General features: G+C 38.6%; 1 protein-coding gene across 1 annotated transcript in view; it reads right to left on the reverse strand.

Annotated features, from left to right (window-relative positions):
• The window catches only part of LOC139730473 (uronyl 2-sulfotransferase-like), a 39,982-nt gene that overhangs the window by 22,510 nt on the left and 4,577 nt on the right, over positions 1–12,895 (reverse strand). Inside the window, exons 4-5 of the mRNA XM_071641317.1 lie at positions 7,807–7,950; positions 6,830–6,909 (exon numbers count right to left, since the gene is read on the reverse strand). Coding sequence (XP_071497418.1) covers positions 6,830–6,909; positions 7,807–7,950 — 224 coding nt within the window. The remainder of the gene's footprint in view (positions 1–6,829; positions 6,910–7,806; positions 7,951–12,895) is intronic.

Genomic DNA, 12,895 nt, shown 5'->3' on the forward strand with positions numbered 1-12,895 from the left:
CGCACAGCCAGCATGGTTTGGTAAAGATTATTAAAGCGCTTGAATAGACACTGTACTTCAGAGCCTCTTTTCTCAGTTCACACTTTTCCTGAGTTTGTGCTTTCTTTCCAATATTTAGATAGGTTAGAAGAGTCCATTTGATTTGAGTTAGGATACGTCATTTTAAAGCTTAAAGTCTGCTCTTTCAGAATATGGTCCTAACTAAAAATTCATGTCTGGCGACTTTTTGTTTGTTTTGAGGTGCAGGGTCACATATTTAAAATTCGTAAGAGAAAGCATAACCTGTTAAAAAGTCCTGCTTCAGTTGATTTAATACCAATGGTAGCCTTATCACTTAATACTTTGGCTCTGGATGAAGACTATCTGGGCGTGTTTAAGGTTACAAGTCAGCGGGTAGTAAAAGGTCAGTGGGCCAGCAGCGCCTCTGATTGGGACGGCGGTTGGGACAGGGGGAATTCACTTCCCATCCTGTCATTGTACTATCATCAACGAGCTGTTCCTTCCTGCTCTGTGTTTCAGGTTTCTGCTCCAAAACTTTGATGCGAAACAGTTGTCAATCCCATCAGGGGGAGACCGACGGCCAAACTTCCTCGTTTCAGTCTCCTCTATGGCTATCCACAATTGTTATCCTGCAACACATTCATACAATTCAGCTCCTGGCAAATGGTGTGAAAATAAAATACAGAAAGAAAACAATACCGGCCAAAACACAACCCTCAGGATGTGTGGGAATATGTACTGTACAACCTGTTACTGGCCACAGCAACCCACATCTCAGTCTGCAGTGAGTGTTTTCTGTGGCCATAAATATGTCATGTGTTTCAATGACTACCAGTACTTACAAATATCCAACACTTTGGTGTCTTTTAGGAACCATTCCCCTATATCCTCTAGTATTCTAAATCAAAATCGCCACAGATCCAAAGGCCTTGCTTTGAAAGTCCTTGCAAAATCTTGCTGACATATAGACCCAAAATACACTTTGTATCTATGACAGGTCAGAACGTCATGCATTTTGCAAGAAACTGTGAAAGTTTCATTTGTTCCTTTTTATTTCAAAGCACCAATTTCCTCAACCCATATAAAGAGAATAAAATAGTTTTCTCCATGCCTCCTGGAGGTGCTACAACATTGTAGCTCATGTGCACTTTTAATGCCAGAGGGAATTTAATTTCAATAAACATCCCTTTTTCTCCATTCTACAACCATTGCTCTTCTACTGTGACATCCCAAATGGTTGTCGAGTTCCAACAAGACATGGTGGCAAATGGAATTAACCAAATTTCCAATATTCTCGACTTTCGAACAGACTGTCTCATTTTCTTCAACCTCTTCATGTTTTCCTAATCTTTGGAACTACAGTCCCTTAATCAACATATTTCATGCATTTAGGGAAACTTCTCCCTTTAAGGTCTTTTTACATGCTTTCAAGAAAGCCGGGATGTCAGAGCAACCACATCCTCAAAATCAAATGGCATAATGCCATGTCGTCGTAACATCATGATGTCATACTTGTAGCCTCAAGGTTGTCTCCTATCCCGTAAGACTGCTGTGGTACATGTTACACATAGTGACAGGATATTCAGTGAATCCATCAAAAGGCTCACTTCGGTTACAGTTTCATTCGACGTAATGCCCTATATACCCTCTCCCTACAGAGGGAAAAATATTGTGGAAATTGTGTGGCTTAAAAAGAAAAATACTGATACATCAATGAATGATACATGGCTTGACACCAACCTCTGGTGTGTGTGTGTGTTTTTTTTTTTTTTTGTCTGGTGGCCACTACAATCTTTCAATCAGACATTTTAGTGGCCAGAAAAAGATATGAAGTGGCCCAAAATAAAAGCAACAGTAAATCTAATTTGAATCTTAGTTGCCTGATCGGGCCACCAAAAGAGAAATTTGGTGGCTCGACACCAATTCCAAGTGGTCTGGGCCACCGGCCTCCGCTACTACTATCGAGCCCTGGATATATGAGGGAGATTGTGTTCCATCAGCTCGTCACATTCAGTCAAAAGAAGGCAGAGCAGCCTTGGAAAAGACTAGCAAGTCAGACATACACTGTTCATGACCTCTCTCAATCAAGGTCAACACAATTACTGCCCACGAGGTTGCTGGGTCACAAAGTTACTTTTGTTGAGTCTGTTGGGGAAGACAACACAATTACCATCATTATATCCACCACACCTCACCATCTGGACTTCTGATTTATTTTCTTTTTCTACCCACACTCCTGGATTGCAGCAGATGTGCACATGAAATGTTTACTTTATGCCGCCAAAAGGAGGGAGAAAAAATACTAAGGGATGTTTCATTCATCCAACATTCCTCCTGGTTTGACCTCTGGCATTCAGACAGTGAAATAACTGTGAACAGATGGATGGAACATTACTGATGAGATATACAGACTCATCTGCAAAATGGCTGCTGGTACATTCACTAGGGGCATTCACATGGAGGGTGAAATATACCGTCGTGGTATTTAAAGGACAAGTTCACCTTCATAAACATAAGGATTGAGAAAATGCAACAATATTAGTAGAACACATCAGTGAAAGTTTGAGGAAAATTGGACAATCGATGTAAAAGTTATGAATTTTTAAAATTTTTGTGTTGGAACCGCTGGATGAGGAGACTACTACAGCTTGTGAGTCATATGCGTACAACAGTATAAAGAAAATGTAAAAGAAAATTCAACATATTTTCACTTATTTCGTATAATAAAAGAGCTCTTGACTTGCCTCTTTCTAAAGGCAGGGGGAATAATATTACCCATAACATTTGTCGGTAACGAGTCAGGGGAATGTGTACTTTTTTCAAAAGATGGCATTTTGTGAAATTCTCTTTATATTTTCCTTATATTGTTGTACGCATGTGACATCTACGTTATTAATACACTGGAGTAGTCTTCTCATCCAGCGGTTACTGCACAAAAACTTCAAAAATTCATAACTTTTGAACGGATTGTCTGATTTTCCTCAAACTTTCAATGATGTGTTCTACTAATATTGCTACATTCTCTCAATCCTTATGTTTATGAAGGTGAACTTGTCCTTTAATCACTCGGTCCTTCGTAATGTGAATGCAAGTACACATCACACAAACTATGCCACAAAGTATGCCACAAACTGTGACACTCAGGGTGAATTCAAACTTTACATGAAAGACAAATGCAAGATTGAATTGGGCCAGCAAATTACCATGGTATTACAACATGTGAATATACATCTCACGAAGGGTCAAAGAGCATTTTCAAACTATAGGATTCCTTTTTAGGTGATCCGAGAGGATGAGTATCCTCTCGGATCACCTTCTGTATCTTTACGGATTCTTTGTTGTTGTTCTTCTTCTTCTTCTTCTTCTTCTTCTTCTTTCTTTATTTCTGGACAAAAGTTGTGTATCTACGTACTCAGAAAGTTCTCACAGTATCAATTTCAAACTCATACTATATATGTATCATGTCCCAAAGACGAAAAATTTTATAAAATCATAGTGATCAGTCGACCGTGACGTCACTATGACGTCATTATATGAAAACACATTTTCATGCATATCTCATTAATAGAATAGAATTCTTCAATGAAATTTACGTCACATATATTTTAAGTCAAGCGGATTCTACTCATATTGTCAAAATTCATATTTATCTTAGAACGCGCGCGTACGTGCGCGTTGAAATATTTGTATGCTCAAATCGAGCTCAAATTTTTTTTGCACACGTTTCAGACCATTTGGAGCATTTTTTGAAAAATTGAAAAAAATGGACGGACGCGTACGCGTGCGCACATATTCGCACACACAGCTCATATGCAATAGAAATTTTCAATTTTTTTACCCGGATCGGGTGTCCAAAATGTCAAGAAATATTTCTACCAAGTTTCAAGTCGATCCGACTCAATATGACGTCATACGGGCCCGTCAAATTCAAAATTCCGCGCGTGCGTCAATGGGGATACACAGTGCAACTATGCCAAAAAACCGCCAATTTTAAATCGGATTTTACTCATCAGGATGGACAATGACCCCACATTTTCTTGACATATTCCGAAAGCTGATGAGATGTACATGTTATTTCATGGGTTGGCTATGCTGGCAAAATGATTGAAAGATATCAAATTTCTTAATAAAGTAAAAAAAGTAAATTTTCAAAATGACGTCATCAAAATTCAAGTTCACTCGAGCGTATCTCACTTATCCTTTGCCAATTTTCACCTAAATTTCAATATGTTGTAGCTTATGGAATGCTCTTTCAGAAATGTGTTTACAAAATTTTGATTAGATGACGGCATCAACTCGAAAAAAATGATTGAAGGTAACCTTGTCAAATTTGACCAGTTTACGTGTAATCTCTATGGGAGTGCAATTTTTATGGAAATGAAAATTGACATGACTATCTTTATCGAGCACTAGCTCACTTATGCTTCGGTGAATTTCTCTAGGATTTTAATATGTTGTAGCTGAGACCTAGGGCTATCATAAGTGTGCCCTTCGTTTTTTCATACGTTGTCGGGATCATGTCTAAAAACTTGGTTGAAATTAAAGCTTATCTTCGATGTATTGAAATATTTCTGTCTTTCTGCAACTTTCTGTGCAATAACTCAAGAAAAACATACCCTATCACCACCATATTTTGCATATGTTTAGTTCATGTCACGGACATTATTTTACAAAATAACAACTACTTGATCAGACGCCATCTTGGGTATGTAAATTAGGGTCAAAGGTCATAGATGTTTCATCCTGTATCTTGATAAATACATGTCCTATCTTTCCCATATTTTGCACACGTAAAGACCATGAAACAGGGATCATTTCATAAAATAACCACATTTTGCTCAGATGCCATCTTGTCTGTGCAAAGTGGGGTCAAAGGTCATATGTACTTCTTTTTCTATCTTCGTTATGACGTGTTATCTCTATGGGAGGGAATTTTTTAGATGTGAAAATTGACATGACTCTCTTTATCGAGCACTATCTTACTTATGCTTCGGTGAATTTCTCTCAGATTTTAACATGTTGTAGCTGAGACTTTACACTATCAGGACTCGAATCATTGATTTAAAAAAAATCGGATTACCTAATTTGTCAGTGTTGACAAATTCCGGTTCTAGTTTTTTTGGGGGGTTTTTGTTTTCTTTTCATCAGTGTCCTAAGCATGATTTCATTAAATACAAATACAAAAACAAAAACTATTGTTAGAAAAAACAACAAAGATATGCCTGTGTTTTAGAGACTTTTGTTTCATTGTAAAATAGATTATCCAATAAAAAAAAAATCCTACATGCTGTGCATTACTTTACTTCAGACTTTTAAAACAACTTTTACAGTAAAGTGGTCCTAAACGAGTCTGTGCAATTTCCTTCTCTCACAGTCGATCTATTAACATTAAACTTGCTGCATAAACCTGCTGCGTAATAAATCTTATAACCACGACACATTATTCCCACATGGAGTTTTGATTTAAGGTCAGAAGAGTGTTTTTTTGTTTTTGTTTTTTGTCTGTGTGAATGCCGATGGGTCTCCAAGTTCAGACATTCAGGTGTGAGCGTCGGCACTAGCTAGCAAATCTGCTGGCATTGTGTGTGTGTGTATGGGGGGGGGTAAAATGGTGGTTTTGACTAGAGGCAATAGTACATGTAGTCCTACTGGAGACGAACTCCACCTTGTGCCTTTGTTATGCGGAACTAAAAAAAGAAAGTATTGTTATTTGCTGTTTGGACAATGAATTGGGGTCAACTGCATGCCACAGGACACAAAAAAACCTTTGCATGCTGGCCGAGAATTGTGAAGCCATGCCTGAAAGTTGTGTAGTATGTAAACATAGACATCAATGGGACCTGTTAGAGGGGGAAAAAAGTGAAAATACAGAGCATAGCCCCTCTAGCAAATCTACTAACCCTGATATTCAGTAAACAGGAATGAATGGGGGAAAGCGTTGCTTAAAAAAAAAATAATAATCACAAAGGAGATGTTTTTCACTCATCTCATATACATCTGCCGGCCACTATCAGTGGGTGTACTTACATACATGAATGCAAGGTTGTGTGAATAGGAATTTTCCTTTAAAAATCAACAGGAATATAGTTGGCAGGCATGTTCTGGCTCAATTGTTCAATGTGCATTCACAGTGTAGGAAATGTGTATGCTGTTCATGTTACTTTACCATCCCATTCCCAGGCAAGTTGCTGGGTATTGGCTATCAGAACCCCTGCTGAACATTAAAGGTGCATGGTCCTGGTGTTTTAGTCAAATGCGTATGCGGGCGCACGGCGCAAAATTCCTATATAGAGACCTATGCTATCGACTCCTCTTTGGGGCTTACGCTGTGGCCCACTTCCCCGAGTCCGAAGAAGTCCGATTCACTGTAGTCAGTGGTCCGATCACAGTTCGGCTCATGATTCGTCTGAGGGGGATGACAGCTTTAGCAAACTTTTTTTGTGATGTCATAATAAGAAGCACATATGCACGCACCCTGGCATTACTACAGACTGCGCAATGCACAGAGACGACAACGAAGGCAACATTACTTAGCAACACCTACGCAATTTACACTTGATGACAGCTCAACTTCGATAATCTTCGTATCAATACTAATGGTGATCGGCAGTATCATCAATAGCGCCCTCTACACTACTGGGACTATGCACCTTTAACATTTTCATACTACGTGGGCATTATCAATGAATATTATGTATCCTGCAGGTTGTGTTGGAATGAAGGACACACCAAAAGGCATGTAAAAACATGGGTCATAGGAACTGATTTACTGGAAGAAAGAAGGCATCCAAATATGACCATCATGCAATCCTCTAAATCCTAAGCTTACCTTGTAAAGTTGACGAAATGGAGGTGCCGCTGATACATGTATGGGGCGTTCACTTCACGCAGGATGGAGACAAGTTTTTCCTGTGGAATTAAAGACAGGATACGTAAGGAACTCATCCTCCTACAACAACAGGATACTTACAAATGAATCTACTCCACCCATCTGTTGTAATGACATCAGTAGTTATAGATAAGCTCCTTATTTCACTCAATTGTTTCCATTCTTTTAACCTGTTGCATACTGAATTCTGAAATCCCCATATGCTTAGTAAACAGGCCACCGGGTTCCTGTATGGAACAGGTTAGAAATAATTTTTCCTCATATTACTGGAAGGTCACCTGTCATGTTATTTGTCATGCACTGATTGTTGCTACGTCTGGCAAGTCAGAGACAAATCACAGAACAACTACCCCACCCGCCTGAGGCAATTAGTAAATCTCAACGCAGGGCAAGTATTAAAGTGAAAAGGCACTTGCCCACTATTTTCGTGAATTTTGTGAGTCGGGTGCTAGTCGCGAAATTAAAGAAACATGAAAATAATGACTATGATCCCGATATGAATGTGATGCACAAATATAATACATTTCTCTGTCCATTACAGTACTCCACAATTGCAAATTTGTTGAATTTTGTTGAATTTTCTTTATATTTTCTTTGTATTGTTCTACATAAGTGACATCATCAACTGTAGTAGTCTTCTCATCCAGCAGTGACGGTAGAGAAACTGTAAAAATTAAGGTGAAACTGTGGAAATTTTTCCATAAAGATATGCCATATTTAATCAAAAAGCAATCGATGAGTAGTAGGTCCAACATCTCTTAATTTCTGGGCTGTTTCATCAAAATATGCTAACTGGCAAAGGGACATCGACTGGGCAACAAACTACTAGACTGAGATGATCTCCCACAGAAATATCTGGCACTTGTCACTGAAATACTACTTGAGCAGCAACTGCCTGGCCAATTACGACTGCCTACCTCTTCTGAAGTTGTGATGTGTTTGTCATTGAACGTCTGTGAGCAGATGAGAAAGAAGTGGTTCCTCGCCGCCAAGGTGTGCAAAAGTTCCAAGATGGAACGACTGCCGCATTTCCCCACACGGTTGAAGATCACATGATCTTCCTGAACAAGAAATGAATTTATAAGGGAATAGTGTTTACTTACAGTGGTGCAGTTGAATTTTTCAAATCGTGTACTGTACGAGCCGACATTTGCATAATTTTGCGAATCATGACAGTAGCAATGGACACATTCAAAAGCATGCAAAAACAGCAAAGCACAAAAATATCAGTCCTTAAAGGACAAGTCCACCTTCATATACATACACTACATGTGGATTGAGTGAATGCAGCAACATTTAATAGTAGAACACATCAGTGAAAGTTTGAGGAAAATCGGACAATCTGTTTAAAGTTACGAACATTTGAAGTTTCTGCACAGTCACTGCAGTGTATGATGTCACATGCGTAGACTGATATAATGAAAATATAAAGAGAATTTCACAAAATTTAATAGTTTGAAAAAAAAAGCACACATTCCCTCAACTTGTCACTGACGTATGTTTAGGGTAATATCATTCCCCCTGCCTCCTGAAAGAGGCGAGTCAAGTGCTATTTTATTGTGCAAGAAAAGTGAAAATATGCTAAATTCTCTTTATATCATTTTACAAATGTGACAGCACAAGCTGAAGTAATCTTCTCATTGAGCAGTGACTGAGCAGAAACTTCAAAAATAACTTTTGAACGGATTGTCTGATTCCCCTCAAACTTTCACCGATGTGTTCTACTAATACGGAGCTGCATTCACTCAATTGGCATTTTATATTTAAAGGTGGACTTGTCCTTATAATTCAGAAATCTTAGTCCAGGGGGTCTCTCTCACTGGTGCATCGATAGGCTAGTCTTGTACAACAACCCTCTCCTCGCTTCTCTTGCAATCACTACAGCAGGAAGGTCTTACTTTGACGAAGACTACATCTCGTATACTGACATGGACGTACCATGCAGAGTGCATTTTTGCCAATCATTCCAAGGAATATGATACAGCATCCTTGGCAGACAACATTCGATCTGCATCTTCCTGTGACACAAATAAAACACACTTTTCTCATTGCACTGGGACTGCAAGTCACTTGCACATATCCTATGTCCACATGCTTACATGCTGTATTCTGTGTCAAAATGTAATATCGAATGTTCTTCTTGAGGCATATAGGCCTACCTGCCAACATTCAATGGATGAAGGACCTGTATTATGTAAAAATTGTACCCCATTTTTTTCTTGAATCATTTATATTGATATGATTCCATTTCGATCAAACTTTGACAGCGTACAATGTATTCTGACTTTACAGGCAGGAGTTAGTCCTGTGTTAAATTGCGTTTATGAAGTGTTGACTACATAATATGAATGTGTTTGAGCTATAGACCGACACACTCAAAACAATATCTAATTGGGAGTTGGGGGGGGGGGGGAAGGAGGTTTGAGCATCAGAATAAAAAAACAAAACAAAACACAATAACAAACTCAGCACGTCAGGAATGTTGGGGTGGGGGTTTGAGTCTACAGATCAAAATCATTTAGGTAGCTCTATCATATGCCCCAAATAATATTTCAAATACGATCATGAAGTACATATCATTTTGGTGTAAGATTCCAAATTTGATGAAAACAAGTACAGGATAAAATTAGTTGTACATGTACCTGCTCTTCTCCCCCCCCCCCCCCCCCCCCCCCCCATCCCCATCACCAAGTCATTGCCATTTGCATGTGTGCAAGCCATCCTTCAGAGATAATGCCTCCATTCATTCTACACCAACACCCTCTCTCTCTCTCATCAGCTCACACACCATCCATGTACACAGGCAGCATGGCTAGAGAAATAAACATAGGAACAGAAACACTGTGTGTCTGTGTATCCTTTGAACTTCTATCTACACCCCCATATAAATAGTTTGCATACCAAGGGGTTGAGGTATTGGGATGCAGGGATATAAGCTGCTTGTGTACATATCTTGGGAGTAATGATGTCCAATCAGTTTAGTCTGTATTGTACAGACCATGTTTTTATTTTTTACTCAATGATTTTTTTTTTTGGGGGGGGGGAGGGGGAGGGAGTAGTAGACTAGTCTATCTTTGGGGCAATCTTAAAGGGATGGTGCAGTTTTGGTTGAGATGGGGCTACAGGTTTCCAGCATTTTTTAATGATTTTTTTTTTTTTAGATAATGAGAAACCTCTTATGAAATATGAAAGAGCATAATAATTCTAAGATGAATTCTAAATCTATTTGACAAAACTTGGTTTTGAAATGACTGAGATATCCATAAGAAAGCAATCCTAAACAAAAGGTAGGACCCACCTTTTATTAGGATGGCTTTGTTTTACTTTGTTTTTGGATTCATATCTCAGCCATTTCAAAACCAATTTTCATCAAATGAACTTTGGATTCCTCTTAGAATCATATGCTCTTTAGCATTTCATAAAGTGGTTGCTGAATTCTCACCTCAACCAATACTATAGGCCTACCATCTCTTTAATATCAGGCAAAACATTGGCATTGTGAGAAATCATCTGGTATTTGCCCTGCATGGTTTCATTAAAAGTGTTTTTCAGGAACAGTACAGGTCATCAAATAACAAAAGATTTCTAGTTGTGAAGGAATATGTGCATAAAAATGCAGTTGCATTAAGTATAAGCTCTTGAAAACAATGAAATTGAAACGCATTGACCGGTTTGTGTTAGAATTCAGAATGTTCAGATTGTCAAAGAAAAAAATTTGTAGCCATCAAAGAGGTATATGATACTAAAAAGTGCCGCAATACAGTTCTGGTCGAGGTGTAGATTTAGCTTTTAACATTTTGCGAGATATTCAGAAACCACTCTATGAGCTGTCAAAGAGCATGCAGTTCTAAGGGGTATTAAAAGTTTATTCGATGAAAATCGGTTTTGAAATGGCTTAGATATCCAAAAACAAGGTGAAACAAAGAGATCCTAATAAAGTTGGGGCATGTCGCCTTTTATTATTAGCACTTTTTGGGATATCTCAGCCATTTAAAAAGCAATTTTCATCAAATAAATGTTGAATCCTTCTTATGATTACATGCTCTTTCATATTTCGTAAGAGGCTTTTCATTATCTTACTTAGGAATGTTCAAAACATGAATCCCTACCTAAACCAGTACTGTACAGCCCCTATAATTTCTACTCAACGGACACAAGTCACAGGGTCACAGGGTCTGATGCATTAGACTATCACCATGTCTTACCAATTCAGTTTCTTATTGATTTCCTGGGGCGGTGAAAAAACAAGTTTGGTGAAATACTAACATCATCATTCATGAATCTCACTGTATCATTATATTTGGGGTCAAAGGTCAGCTCAGCCCTCCTCCTGCCCCTACTCACTAAAAAAAACAATGAACAGTTGCAGAGCTCTTTCGGTGAATCAAATCAGAGCTTTTCCTATAGGCCTAAATCATACCTAATACATGATATGTAGTTAATTATATCACATTATAGTGACTGAACTCCAGTTATGACGAACGCTGTTACAACAAAATATTTGCTACAATGAGGTAAAAATTCAGGTCCCCAAAGTAGCACCTAAATATGTCTCTACTGTATACACTGTTATTTTCGCGAATGAGGAAGTCATGGACATTTTCGCAAGATGTTGTTTTCGCGAACTGACGCTGATAATAATGTGAATGCACTATCGCGTGTTGTTAAATTCGCGATCCAACTCTGATTCGCAAAATTTGCGAAAATTAAACCCTCGCGAAAATAACAGCTTATAGTCACAGTATTACTTTACTGGTTGAATATATATTCCAAAAGTTTCAGTACAGCCGAAGAAAACTCCCGGTCCCCAGGACTTTGTTGTCATGGGAATTGCTTGTAGTCTATTAGGCCCTACATGATATCAATTGAACAAAAACCAATTTTGCCAACTGTTCTTTTATGGTAAATTCGAAGTACCCTTCATAAGCTCTTGGTCGAAAAGATGCTGTATTCCAAAAATAATTGAATAAAAATGATAAATTATGAAAATGCAGCTTTTCCATGAGCTTCGTGTTGCACTGCCTTGTTTTGTTGTATCAGTGTTATGATGTATTGTCAGTTGCCAAATGGTCAAGCTTTGTGCTTATTCTTGTACTACACAAGTTGTAGCTACCATTCTGTATGGAATATAGGTAGGCCTATATGCAACAAAAATAATTACATAAGATGTATACTTTGTTTTAGTAAATGTAATTAACAATGTTGAAATTGTACAATTAACTGTACTGTGTGAAGCCATATTTGTATGACATACAATGTCAAATCAAATTGCTGAAATTTGATGTACAATGTAATTAAAGTGATGACATGCAGAGAATGCCTAATTAATATGCTTCCTTTGGGTTTTCATCTCATTTGCTATGAGATGCATTTCACACTCTGATGAGTTCCAAATCAGTTTAATATTGAGACCACAATATTTGGTGTTTTGAAAAATGGGCTGTATTTTGAGCGTGTTGAATACCTAGTCCAATCTGTCTAGACATCTCCCCTGCTGAGGAGGCTATTTTTAAACTCTCCTCCTCGAGGTCGGGGAGAAAAAGTACAAACCACACATCCATGTGCACTTGACCTGACACCCCCTCGTGACGTGAAAGCAGTGCACAGGTGGTTGGGATATCAGCTCCTATAGGGCACTTGAGATATTGGCTGAGCAATCGATTCAGGAAGAGGGTGGTTAGGGGTCCCGCCCTCCTCTGCTGGCTGACGTTTCACACACACACACACACACACACACACACACACACACACACACACACAGAGTATACTAGTCAGGGGCGGATCCAGGAATCGGGTAAAGAGGGAGCGCCTTTAATTTATTATATAAAATTAAAGGGGAGTGCACGCACCCCATCCCCCCACATTTTTTCGTTTTATTTCTTTTGTTTAAAAAAATAAAAAGGGGGAGCGCGTGCCCAGTGCGCCCCGCCTATCTGCCACTGCTAGAATATCATGCCATGGTAAAGTTCTGTTAATATACTTGTACAGTGTACCATTGTAGGACAG

This window comes from Diadema antillarum, unplaced genomic scaffold (genome assembly GCF_040938485.1).
Source record: "Diadema antillarum isolate AM-2024a unplaced genomic scaffold, OU_Dant_1.0 scf00000022, whole genome shotgun sequence".
NCBI lineage: Eukaryota > Metazoa > Echinodermata > Echinoidea > Diadematoida > Diadematidae > Diadema > Diadema antillarum.